At 35.3% G+C, this 10,636-nt stretch overlaps 1 protein-coding gene across 2 annotated transcripts in view; it reads right to left on the bottom strand.

Annotated features, from left to right (window-relative positions):
* Nucleotides 1–1,122: 1,122 nt before the first annotated feature.
* Nucleotides 1,123–10,636, bottom strand: part of API5 (apoptosis inhibitor 5) — a 29,809-nt gene continuing 20,295 nt past the window's right edge. Inside the window, exons 12-14 of one of the 2 annotated variants that reach the window (XM_003920007.3) lie at nt 9,738–9,814; nt 9,101–9,237; nt 1,123–3,228 (exon numbers count right to left, since the gene is read on the bottom strand). In XM_003920007.3, the coding sequence (XP_003920056.1) occupies nt 3,146–3,228; nt 9,101–9,237; nt 9,738–9,814 (297 nt within the window). In that variant the 3' untranslated portion in view covers nt 1,123–3,145. The remainder of the gene's footprint in view (nt 3,229–9,100; nt 9,238–9,737; nt 9,815–10,636) is intronic. The other variant, XM_010333564.3, reaches the window with a different exon arrangement.

Below are 10,636 nucleotides of genomic sequence, written 5' to 3'. Positions count from 1 at the left end.
TGAAAGCTTAACTACGTACAAAACACTGTTCTGGATGCTTCATATTATGAGTGATCAACATGCAAAAATCCTTACTTTTGTGGCATTTTAGCCATATATTCTAGCAGTGGGGGACAGAGTAAACATAGAAATTGGTAAAACTAGAGAACAAATAGTAGGGTAAGTGGATCTGGAGTCTTGGTGGGGTGGAAACGGATACTGCAGTATTAGATAGGATTGAGGTTATCTTTGAGAATTTGAAAAAGGAGTTAGATGACATAAGGAATAGTGTGACTAGAGGGGACAGTTAGTGCAAGGGCTATAAGGGAGGAGGATGTCTCTGGCCTGCATGAAGCTAACTGGCTGTGACAGAGTGATCAAGGGGAAGAATAGCAGCTGAGGTCAGTATTAAAAGTCAGGTAATGTTTTTGATTTCTATTCTGAAATGGGGAGTCAGTGAATGAACAGTTTCTGGTAGAAAAGTAGGTGTCTCTTTGCTGCTGTGTTTCAAGCAGATTGTAGAGAGCTAAGTTTAATAGCAGGAAGATCAATTAGGAGGTTATGATGAAACTGTAGGCAAGAAATAATGGGGATATAAATTTGGCATTCCTTAACGTGTAGATGGTATTTAAAGCTTTAGGCATGGAAGTGATCACCAAGGGAATTTAGTTATCTTCTCCTGACCCACTTAAACCCTGGCTTTCAAACACTCACAACCATCCTCGGTACTACTTCAGGAACACTTATTGATAATGCCTGACAGTTATATTAATAAGTTCCAACTTGCTTTGCACATTATCTGAAGATAGAAATGATTTTTTGATGATTTGGCAAGTACCTGATGTTTTGCTTTGATTAAAAAATTTTTTTTCAGATGAGCTCCTAAAAATAAATTCAAATCAGAATTTTAAAGGATGAAAATTAGAGATAATTTATAAAATTATACTTTTTGAAAAGATTGACAAAATAGACAAAAAATAAAAAAATAAAATTATATCAAGACTGAACTCCTTGTAGGCTGAGAGCAGTGTCTTATCCATCTTTATATTTTTACAGTCTATTGGCATAGAAGTGATCAATAAATGTTCATAAATATCCAAGAATCTGAAGTAACCATAATCATAACACATCAAGACACAAAACAAAATTACAAAAAGAAATTTATTTCAAAAGCATAAGGGGACATTTACATTTAAACAAGGTGATAAACAGGTGTCTTGCAAAAGAAAAAAAAAATCCACGGCATTAAGTTTTTCATTTAAATTTGGAAGCAAAAATAACCTAAGTTGTGCACTATTGCCTTAGGAAAGGGAAAGGGAAGAGTGAGGGATAAGGGAATAGTCAACTCAGTATCAAACTTGAGAAAGTAAAGTCACTTCTGTTCAGCTTTGAGTTTACAAATAAGCTTATAAAGAAGAAAAGTGGTAAAATTATATGTAAGGTTCAAATTTATTTTGCTGTAGTCTCAATACAATTTCTGTACTTGAAATGGCTTTGGGCCACTGGGTGATCTATCTCTGAGGTCCAGATTAACTGGTCAAGTTTTCAAATGGCAATTTTATATTCCTTTGTCTGTTCAGATTCCAAGGGAGTTTAGGTTCAGCTCATAGTCTTTTGGAATGTTTAGAGATTATTGCCACCACTCCATAGCCAAGCTGACCAACTTTTGCTCACTTGTATCATTCTAGCCTTTCAGAAATATTTTCCCCATACACATGTGCAGTAATTCTAACAAAGGAGTTTTGCTTCTTCTGCAGTGTAGAGGTAATGGTAATGAAGACACCTGCATTGCAATCACAAACTATTCCTCAAAAAAATACATCAGACTACTAGAAATGTCATTCAGGCATTTGATTTGAATAGCAAACCTGGGAAGGAAAGATTAACTGTGAAACAAAAATATACGAAACATTCAAATGTAGAACAAAAGGTCTATGCTACTAAAAATGCCTATGACATTAACACTCCACAAACCCCCCATCTGTTGTTTTAACCTAAAAATTCTACTGGCTAACTTACACAATAATTTTGATTAATAACCTGAGAAGTTAAAATGTTGAAAGTGGCAAAAGCAAACCGAGAGAGCATCCCTTACTTATTGGTACCATGTTTTATCAAGTCACTTTTTCTGGGTAGCCCTGGTTATTAAATCTCCAAATTCTAAATTAAACTATCTCTTCCTGTAGAAACCTATATGTACATCAGATTCAGTATTTTGGCTGTATTTCACCAAAGCAATCTCCAATTTATCTTTGAAAATGCAGCCTTTTTTTTAGTTTTAAATAACAATAATCATGTAAGTGCAACTGACTTAGAATCCCTTGCTACTGGGAGTAAAAACCTAAATAACAAGTTAATAACGGATTCAGCCTCAAAAGGATAATCACTGTGTCAGACTACCCATTCCTGGAATTTAAAAAAGTGATTTATATTGTGTAGTCAAGTTTCACAGCATGCATATATATATATACACACACACACACACATATGCTTATGCATGTATGTATATTATACATACACATTTCTATTCAAATAGTAAGATTCCATATTCAAAAGTTTGTATCACAATATATGGAAAAGAGTTAAGTAAGCAGTGCAAAGCAACTTACTTTCTTCTGAAAATGTAATGTCATTCCTACTTTTTAAGAAAGCTATATAAGTATTTTGCTTTTATGACACTAGGTAGGAATGCTGCACCACTGCCTAGCAGCTTTATTAAACAATGAAAACAAAATGTTAAGATTGACCACTACTCTTTTTCCATATATTGGGCAAAAAACTAAGAGGGAAGAGGAAAATCAGTAACCTTTCAAAACTGATGACCTTTATCAGCAGAACTAGACTGAATTTCACTACATTTTAGAATGAACAGCTCTCAACAAATTATCAAGATGTTTAAAAGATTCACAATTTGAAGTCTGAATAATGATACTGCAAAAACAACTCAAGATTGCAGACAAAGCATCCAAAAATATCACTGTGGTTTTACCTTGGACACCACCATGGTCTGTTACAAAAGTAGATCATACATACAAAGGTATAAAGAACATTAAGTTTTTAGCTGAAGGCAGCAGTCTGTTTAAAGGGACATCCCCGGCAATCCAGTAAGTAGTAGAATTTAAGTATATTAAGCTCATGACAATGCTGAAGAATGCTGACGTCTTATTCAGTAGAGTCTTCCCCGACTACGATTTCCTCGTGTGCCCCAACCTCGGCCACCTCTACTTCCCCTGAAGGCTCCTCTCTGCTCTACGAAAAAGCGAACAAGGGTTTAGGTCTTGCTTAGGATTTCATGGTACAGCAAAAGCAGAAGAAATGTAGCTCATAACTCTGAATACAGCAGTAGACCCTTTAAGAACAGAATTAATATTCTGCTAGTCCATCTACAAATTTACTCTATATGTAAAACAAGAGCAACATATGTATTGAAGCACGTATGGCAAGGTGCCAAATACATTCATGTTAGTTGCGTAAGTAAATGTATCCCAGTAACAAAGTTGTTGGTGATGTCATAACACTTTTTTTTAGGAGTGTCTTGCTGTGTTGCTTAGGCCAGAGTGCAGTGATGCATTCACAGTTCACCTAATGCTGACCTTTTGGCCTAGAGTGATTTTTCTGCCCCAGACTTCCCAGTATCTAGGGCTATAGGTGCACACCACCATGGCTAATTTTTTTTTTTTATAGAGATGGGGTGTCATTATGTTGGGGTGCCAGGCTAGTGTCAAACTGTGTGCCTCAAGGATTGTTCTACCTTAGTGCTGGGACTACAGGTGTGAGCCACTGTGCCCAGCCCTGACACTTAAAAAACTTAACTCTTAAATTCAGATACTAATTCTACATATTCATGGGGTAGGATGGAATTTTGATACAAAGAATGTACAGTTACGGGTAACAAACATATCCTTCGTCTCCAACACCTATAATTTGTGTTAGGAACATTCAATATCCTATTTGAAAGTATGTATTATTAACTATAGTCATCCTATAGTGTTACAGAACACTAGGACTTAGTCCTGTATTACTTTGCATTCTCCCACAAATCTCTCCCTATCCCTTCCTTCCTATCTTCTCAGCCTCTAGTATCCAGTTCTTTTTACTTCTATGTTAATATTTTAAAACATCCACCAGTGAGAACATGTACTGTTTAAATTTTCTGTTGCTGGCTTATTTCACCTACTATAAAGTCCATTCTTTTTTTATGGCTGAATAGTATCCCATTGTGTATAATATCACATTTTGTTTATCCATTCATCTGTTGATGCACCTGTTGATTCTGGGTTGATTCCATGTCTTGACTAATGAATAGTGCTACACTAAACATGGGGGTGCAAATGTCTCTGACTTTTAATCATATGTAAATGAGATAAAATCCCTTCACCGAACTTCCAAACTTCCTCACTGTGGTTTTGATTTGCATTTCCCTGATAAGTAATGTTTAAGATTTTTTAATATATTTATTGGCCATTTGTAAGTTTTCTTTTGAGAAATGTTTATTCAGATCATTTGCCCATTTTTAATCTAGATTTGTTTTGCTGCACAGCAGCTTTTTAATTTGATATGATCCCACTGGTTTATTTATGCTATTGTTGCCTGTGCTTTTAGGTCTTATTCATAAAATATTTTCCCAGACCAATGTCTTGAAGTGGTTCTCCTGTTTTCTCTTATGGCAGTTTTATTGTTTTAGGTCTTAAACATTTAGATCTTTGATCCATTTTGAGCTGATTTTTGTACAGGATGGGAGGTGGGGATCTAGTTTCATTCTTCTGCATATGGATACCCAGTTTTCTCAGCACCATTTCTTGAAGAGACTGTCCCTTTCTCCAGTGAGTGTTCTTGCCACCTTTGTAAAAAATTAGCTGGCTGTGGATATGTGGATTAACTTCTGGTTCTATTATGTTCCATCGGTCTGTATCTGTTTTTATGCCAGTATTATGCCATTTTGGTTACTACAGCTTTAATTTATATTTTGGGATCTGGTAGTGTGATACCTCCAGCTTTGCTCTTTTTGCTCAGGATTGTTTTGGCTATTTGGGGTCTTGTGGTTCCATATAAATTTTAAGATTTTTTTAGTGAAGTTCTATGAAGAATGTCATTGTTATTTTGATAGGATTTGTACTGAATCTGTAGATTACTTTGGGTAGTATGGTCATTTAAAATATATTAATTCACCCAATACATGAGTATGGAGTGTCTTTCCATTTGTTTGTATCCCCTTCAATTTCTTTCATCAGGGTTTCGTAGTTTTCCTTGTATAGAAATCTTTCACCTTCTTGACTTATTCCTAGATTTTTTTCTTGATAGCTATAATAAATGGGATTGCTTTGATTTTTCAGCTAGCTCATGGTTCATGCATAGAAATGCTATTGATTTTTGTATATTAATTTTGTATCTTCTAACTTTTGTAAATTTATTGGTTCTATGAGTTTTTTGGTGGAGTCTTTAGGTTTTTTATATATAACACCATGTCATCTGCAAACAGGGACAACTTGTCTTCTCCTTCCCAGTTTGGATGCCCTTTCTTTCTCTTGTCTACCTACTCTGGCTAGGACTTCTGTCACTACTACTTAGTTCTTTATTCTGGTGTCTATCATTACTAAAGGTAACTAACAACACTGTAACAAACACCTTAAATTATCAATAATCAATTTTGAAAATTAGGTTAGGCTAAAAAATGTCCCTTTGAATGCAACAAATATGCAGTTTTTGTTTTAATCACAGTATTTCAAGCAACTGGACTCACACAAATGTAGACCTAAATACTGAGTTTTTTTTCACTGCTTTATCAGCTACATAAGTCTCTCAGGCTACCACCAAAAAGATGCTATGTGTGTATGCACACGCACGTGTTATCTGTGTTTCAGCTATTGATATAAATTAAGCGTATCTTTCGCTGAAAAACCAAGTCACTTGTGTTACGCAGTAGAACAAGAGTCTTTAATCCACTGGTCAGTCACTTTTATAGTCACAGAGAAATGGTCCTCAAAGGTGTCGTCCCCATGAAGAAAACTGATTGAAGTTATCAGAAAAGCTGGACTTCTAATCATATGTAAATGAGATAAAATCTCTTCATTAACTTCTAAACTTTCTCATCATAGCAATCTTCTTAGCAGCAATAGAAACAGCTTGGTTTTGCTGTTTTTGATCCACAATCTTGGAGGCTTGAAAAATACCTTTTCAGTCAATTTTGTAATCAACTTTTTTGCCATTATGTCTTATTAGGGTGATGTCTTGATGTCTTTTTTGACCCCCCTTTCTGTAGAAAGAAAAGTAATTCAATTCTGAGACAGGAAACTCACTGGACCTTTCCCTGATTTGGCTAATATTTATCTGTATAATAGAATGGGGTCTGATTCCAAGTCACCTTCTTACGCCATGACACATTTTTACAAGTTGATTAGTATGCAAACCATCTGAAAATGAAATCATTATGTTTACTATCCTAATGAACACATTCAGAAAATCAGAGGTGGTTTCTCTGACAGCATGCTCCCAGAGACAGACACAGTAACTATGGGAGCATTAAGGTAGTGTAGTAGCCTTTCGTGGGCCATGACTTCTGCATTTTTGACTGTTCAGACGTGAAGCCATCTACGCAGATGCCTGCACATTTCACCCTACCATACTCAATATTCACATCAACACACTTAACACTGTCATAGATACCATTATTAGCTTTAAGCTAAGAGACTACTAAAAATCCACTCTTTCAATATGAATTCGGGTTACATTCTATTCAGCTGTACCTAATGAGGAAATTAAATTCACTGTTTGAAGGTATTATTTGATGTAGTTATCTTTTCTACACCGGCTAATGCTTTTATTAACCTCCAATTGATACAGCCATTTCTATAGTGCAGAGATTCACCAAATTTTCTTCTTTTTGAAGAGCTTCATCCTAAAAAAATTCCACATTTTCATGATCTTTTCAATGGTTTAAAGCTTACATTTTTTTTTTTTTAAGAATCACTGCTCCCATTTAAATTAAACTTTAAGAATTATTTTTATGTTCCAAAAAGTAAAGAACACAAGTCACAAAATGTAGAACATCTAGTACTCTATGGTTACCAGGGGAACTTTGTGCACTGGAAGGAAAACTAAACATGGGTATATGTTTATGAATGATTTGATTGAAATGTACCCGGAAGTTGAACTAATTTGTGACATACCATGTTTGTAAAGCAAAAAACAGGGACGCTGGTTAGTAAAGCCAAAAACTGAGAACTGCTTTCATTTTAATAGGTGAAATAAAGTCAAGCAAATGCTTCATATTTTGTTGTGAGAATACCTATGACCTGATCACATTAAATTCCCAAATGTAAAATACTTGCAGAAATTCGTTTTTCTTTCCAATAAGAAGAATCAGATTTTAGTTTGCTTTGCATGTTTACTTGTTTTGCCCTTCTGTTATTTTGAAGACTGGGAATATCCGAAGTTTGTGACGCCTGGATTTCTGTCTTGAGTAAAACTTTGCTTATATTTTTCACATTGACAGTTTTTTTGTTTTCTTTTAAAAACATATTGTATACAATCTAAAGTGTTACATTTTTCACATTCTTTTTCCACATGCATTATATCACCTGATTCTCACTACTGAGCAGGCAATGAGTTTCCCACAATAGAATCCTCATGCAAAATCAAACTAACTTGCCCAATAAAAAGGAGTACATTTCTTGTATTGCCATAGCTCTTGATTACTTTGATTAAAGCCACATTCTCCCAGTATCTGAGATAATTGTTGACTTTAAGAATGGTACTGTTAGACACATTAAATCATACAAGTGATTGATAGAGGACAACATGTGATTCAACCAAGTAAGAGAATCCTTTCCCCTTACAAAATACTTTCATAAATACTCTCATTTGAAGCCTGTAAGAGCTGTGTTACCTCAGTTTTCGGATGAGAGGCAAGGAGATGCACATTTACATACTGTTATGTAAGTAAAAGAGTTCAGTGATCATCCTTAAATTTGTATCAGAGTCTGCAGGGGAAGGGTTCATTTCAGTCTAAAATTAAAATTGGCTTTCTATAATCTGCTCAGACATTGGAGAAATTCAACTGCTCGAGAAGAAATTTAATGTTACAGTTATCTCACCTTAGAAACAAAATTACAGAGATAATATGATTTAGAACCTACTCTTTTTTTTTTTTTTTTTTTTTTTTAAAAAGAGACAGGATCTAGCTTACTGTAGGCTTTGGTCTCCTGGGCTCCATTGATCCTCCTGCCTCTTGCTCCTTCAATAGCTGGGACTATATGTGCATGCCACCACAGCCAGTTGATCTTTAAAATTTTTTTGTAGAAATGGGGTCTTGCTTTGTTGCCCAGGCTGGCCTTGAACTCCTGGGCTTAAGTGATCCTCCCACCTTGGCCTCTCAAAGTGTTGGGATTACAGTGTGAGCTACCATGCCTGCCTAAACTTGCTCTCTTAAGCAATGTAAGGAATTGACCTGATATTTCTCTCCATTCTTTATTTAAAAAATCCATGAGGAAATTAAGCCAGTGAAAGATAAACTTTACTTATGATTCAACAGCCATCGGAAAGGACAGACTGGTATGAAGCTCTCCTGGTTCTAATGGCTAAAGGGGAAGAGGAAGCACTGACTGACTCTGGGCAGAAGGAGGGACTACAATAGAACACATCTTCCTTGCTAGATGATGTCCAAACATCTGACTTCACTTCTGTGACTACTTTTTAACTAACTACAGAAGGTGGAAGGACAGGCAGCGGGCTGACAAGGTCCAAGGTCCAAGAAAGAGTATTACTAGTATCTCTCAGAAGCTATACCCATCCCTGAGGGAGAATGCACAGAATGCCTTGCCTTGAAGCTACAACAGGGAAAGCATGGAAACAACGGTTCTGTCAACTTTTTGTTTCTGCTGGTTCTGCTGAATACAAGAGGCATATTTTTCTTTAAGTGCTCACTGTTTAATGTTGCATGCTCAGTACAGTGAGCCTACAAGAGTGAATGAGAGGAATGGGATAAATTGTTTCCTCAACAGCCCTAGTTTCCCAAGCTAATTCAGAAAAGTCATCGGATAGAACCATGACACTGTATATAATTAGTACAACACAATTTTCGCCTAATCTCTCATGCTGCTTGTACCCAAACGGAAACGCTCACCATAATTAAAGTTGCTCAGATTGCTGCTGTATTTCCCACTGGGAGGATTATAAATCTGCCTGGCATCTCTTTTTGGTCCTGCTGAAGACTTCTTGGGTGGTGAACCTGAAGTTGTATCTTCACTGGCTCTCTTCTGCCTGTAACAATAGGAAGAACAGCAATTAAAAACATTCCATTATGCCAAAAGCTATCAATACATTTATAATTCAGCATAACAGTTATGAAAGACTTCCTAAAAGAGGATAATCTCATCAGAAAAAAATTGTTTGATGTCATTAAATTAACCCATAGTTTGGTTATGCAGACAATGTCAGAAGGCATTTACAAGGCTTTAAAATAATCTGAAATATATAGCTTCACAGGCTTACATGCAAGTGACTCACTTTACAAAATCTGTCAGAAAAAAATCTAGTTTTGTTAATGGGAATACAAGTAGGCGTGAAAGTTCCAGGGTTACATCCTACCAGTTTATTATAGAAATATTGAAATTAGATTTTACATTTTAAGTCACATTTCTAATAGTCATATTTAAACATGCTATTATCAATCATTTAACAATGTACCCTTTTGATCAGTAAATGTAACAACTGAATTAAGTTTTGATAGCACTCAAATCTCTTTTGAATGTATTTCTTACCCAATCTCAACCTTTTGTACAGGTTTCCAGGATAGTGTTACTGTGCTCTTATAAGAAGGAGGAATGTGGAAGAGATCCTGGAGAGACAAAAACCACACAAGAATTCTAATGTATTTGTTGGTGGCAGGGAGTGGTGGTGAGGGTAGGAAATGGAGACAGATCTTAAAGATTAAATTTAGGAGACCAAGCTTACTGCAACAGAAAATTAAAGGGACAATTCTGTTTACAAATCACATCTATTACCTAATTAACATAATTTTGTACACATAACAGGGTAGTGCAGCTATTTTTTCTAAATGTCATTGTACATTTCAGGATAAAATATATCAATATTTTTCCATTTTAATAAACAAAATCACCAAATAGGTTTTGTTTTGTTTCTGCACAGATGCAGTTACCACAGATGCTTTAAGGAAAATATAATGGTGCAATGTGCATGTGCTTTTGCAAATTAATTAGAAAAAAATCTAAAGCTCTGTCAGCACTGTAGGAAAAGTAAAAACAAACAAACCAAAACACTAAAGCTCTGGCTAATCATGTTTCCTGAGACAAGACCAATCCCTCCTCTTTCTCCACCTACTAAATGTGAAGATAACAAGGATGAAGACCTTTGTGATAATCCACTTCCACTTAATAAATATATTCTCTCTTTATGATTTTAACATTTTCTCCTGCAGCTTACGTGATTGTAATACAGTATATAATACATATATCAAATATGTCAGTTAACTGTTTATTTTATCAGTAAGGCTTCTTGTCCACAGCAGGTAGTTTTTCAAAATTAATTTTATAAAGTCAGTCAAATGTAGCACTAGGGGTGGTGGTTGTATAACAATTTTGGTGACACTAATGTTAATAAGTTCTGATAACCCACTACCATTGTACCAGCCAGTGGTAAA

This window comes from Saimiri boliviensis, chromosome 6 (genome assembly GCF_048565385.1).
Source record: "Saimiri boliviensis isolate mSaiBol1 chromosome 6, mSaiBol1.pri, whole genome shotgun sequence".
Classification (NCBI taxonomy): Eukaryota; Metazoa; Chordata; class Mammalia; order Primates; family Cebidae; genus Saimiri; species Saimiri boliviensis.
Note: the sequence above shows the minus strand (reverse complement) of the source record. Positions and strands in the feature narration are given on the sequence as shown.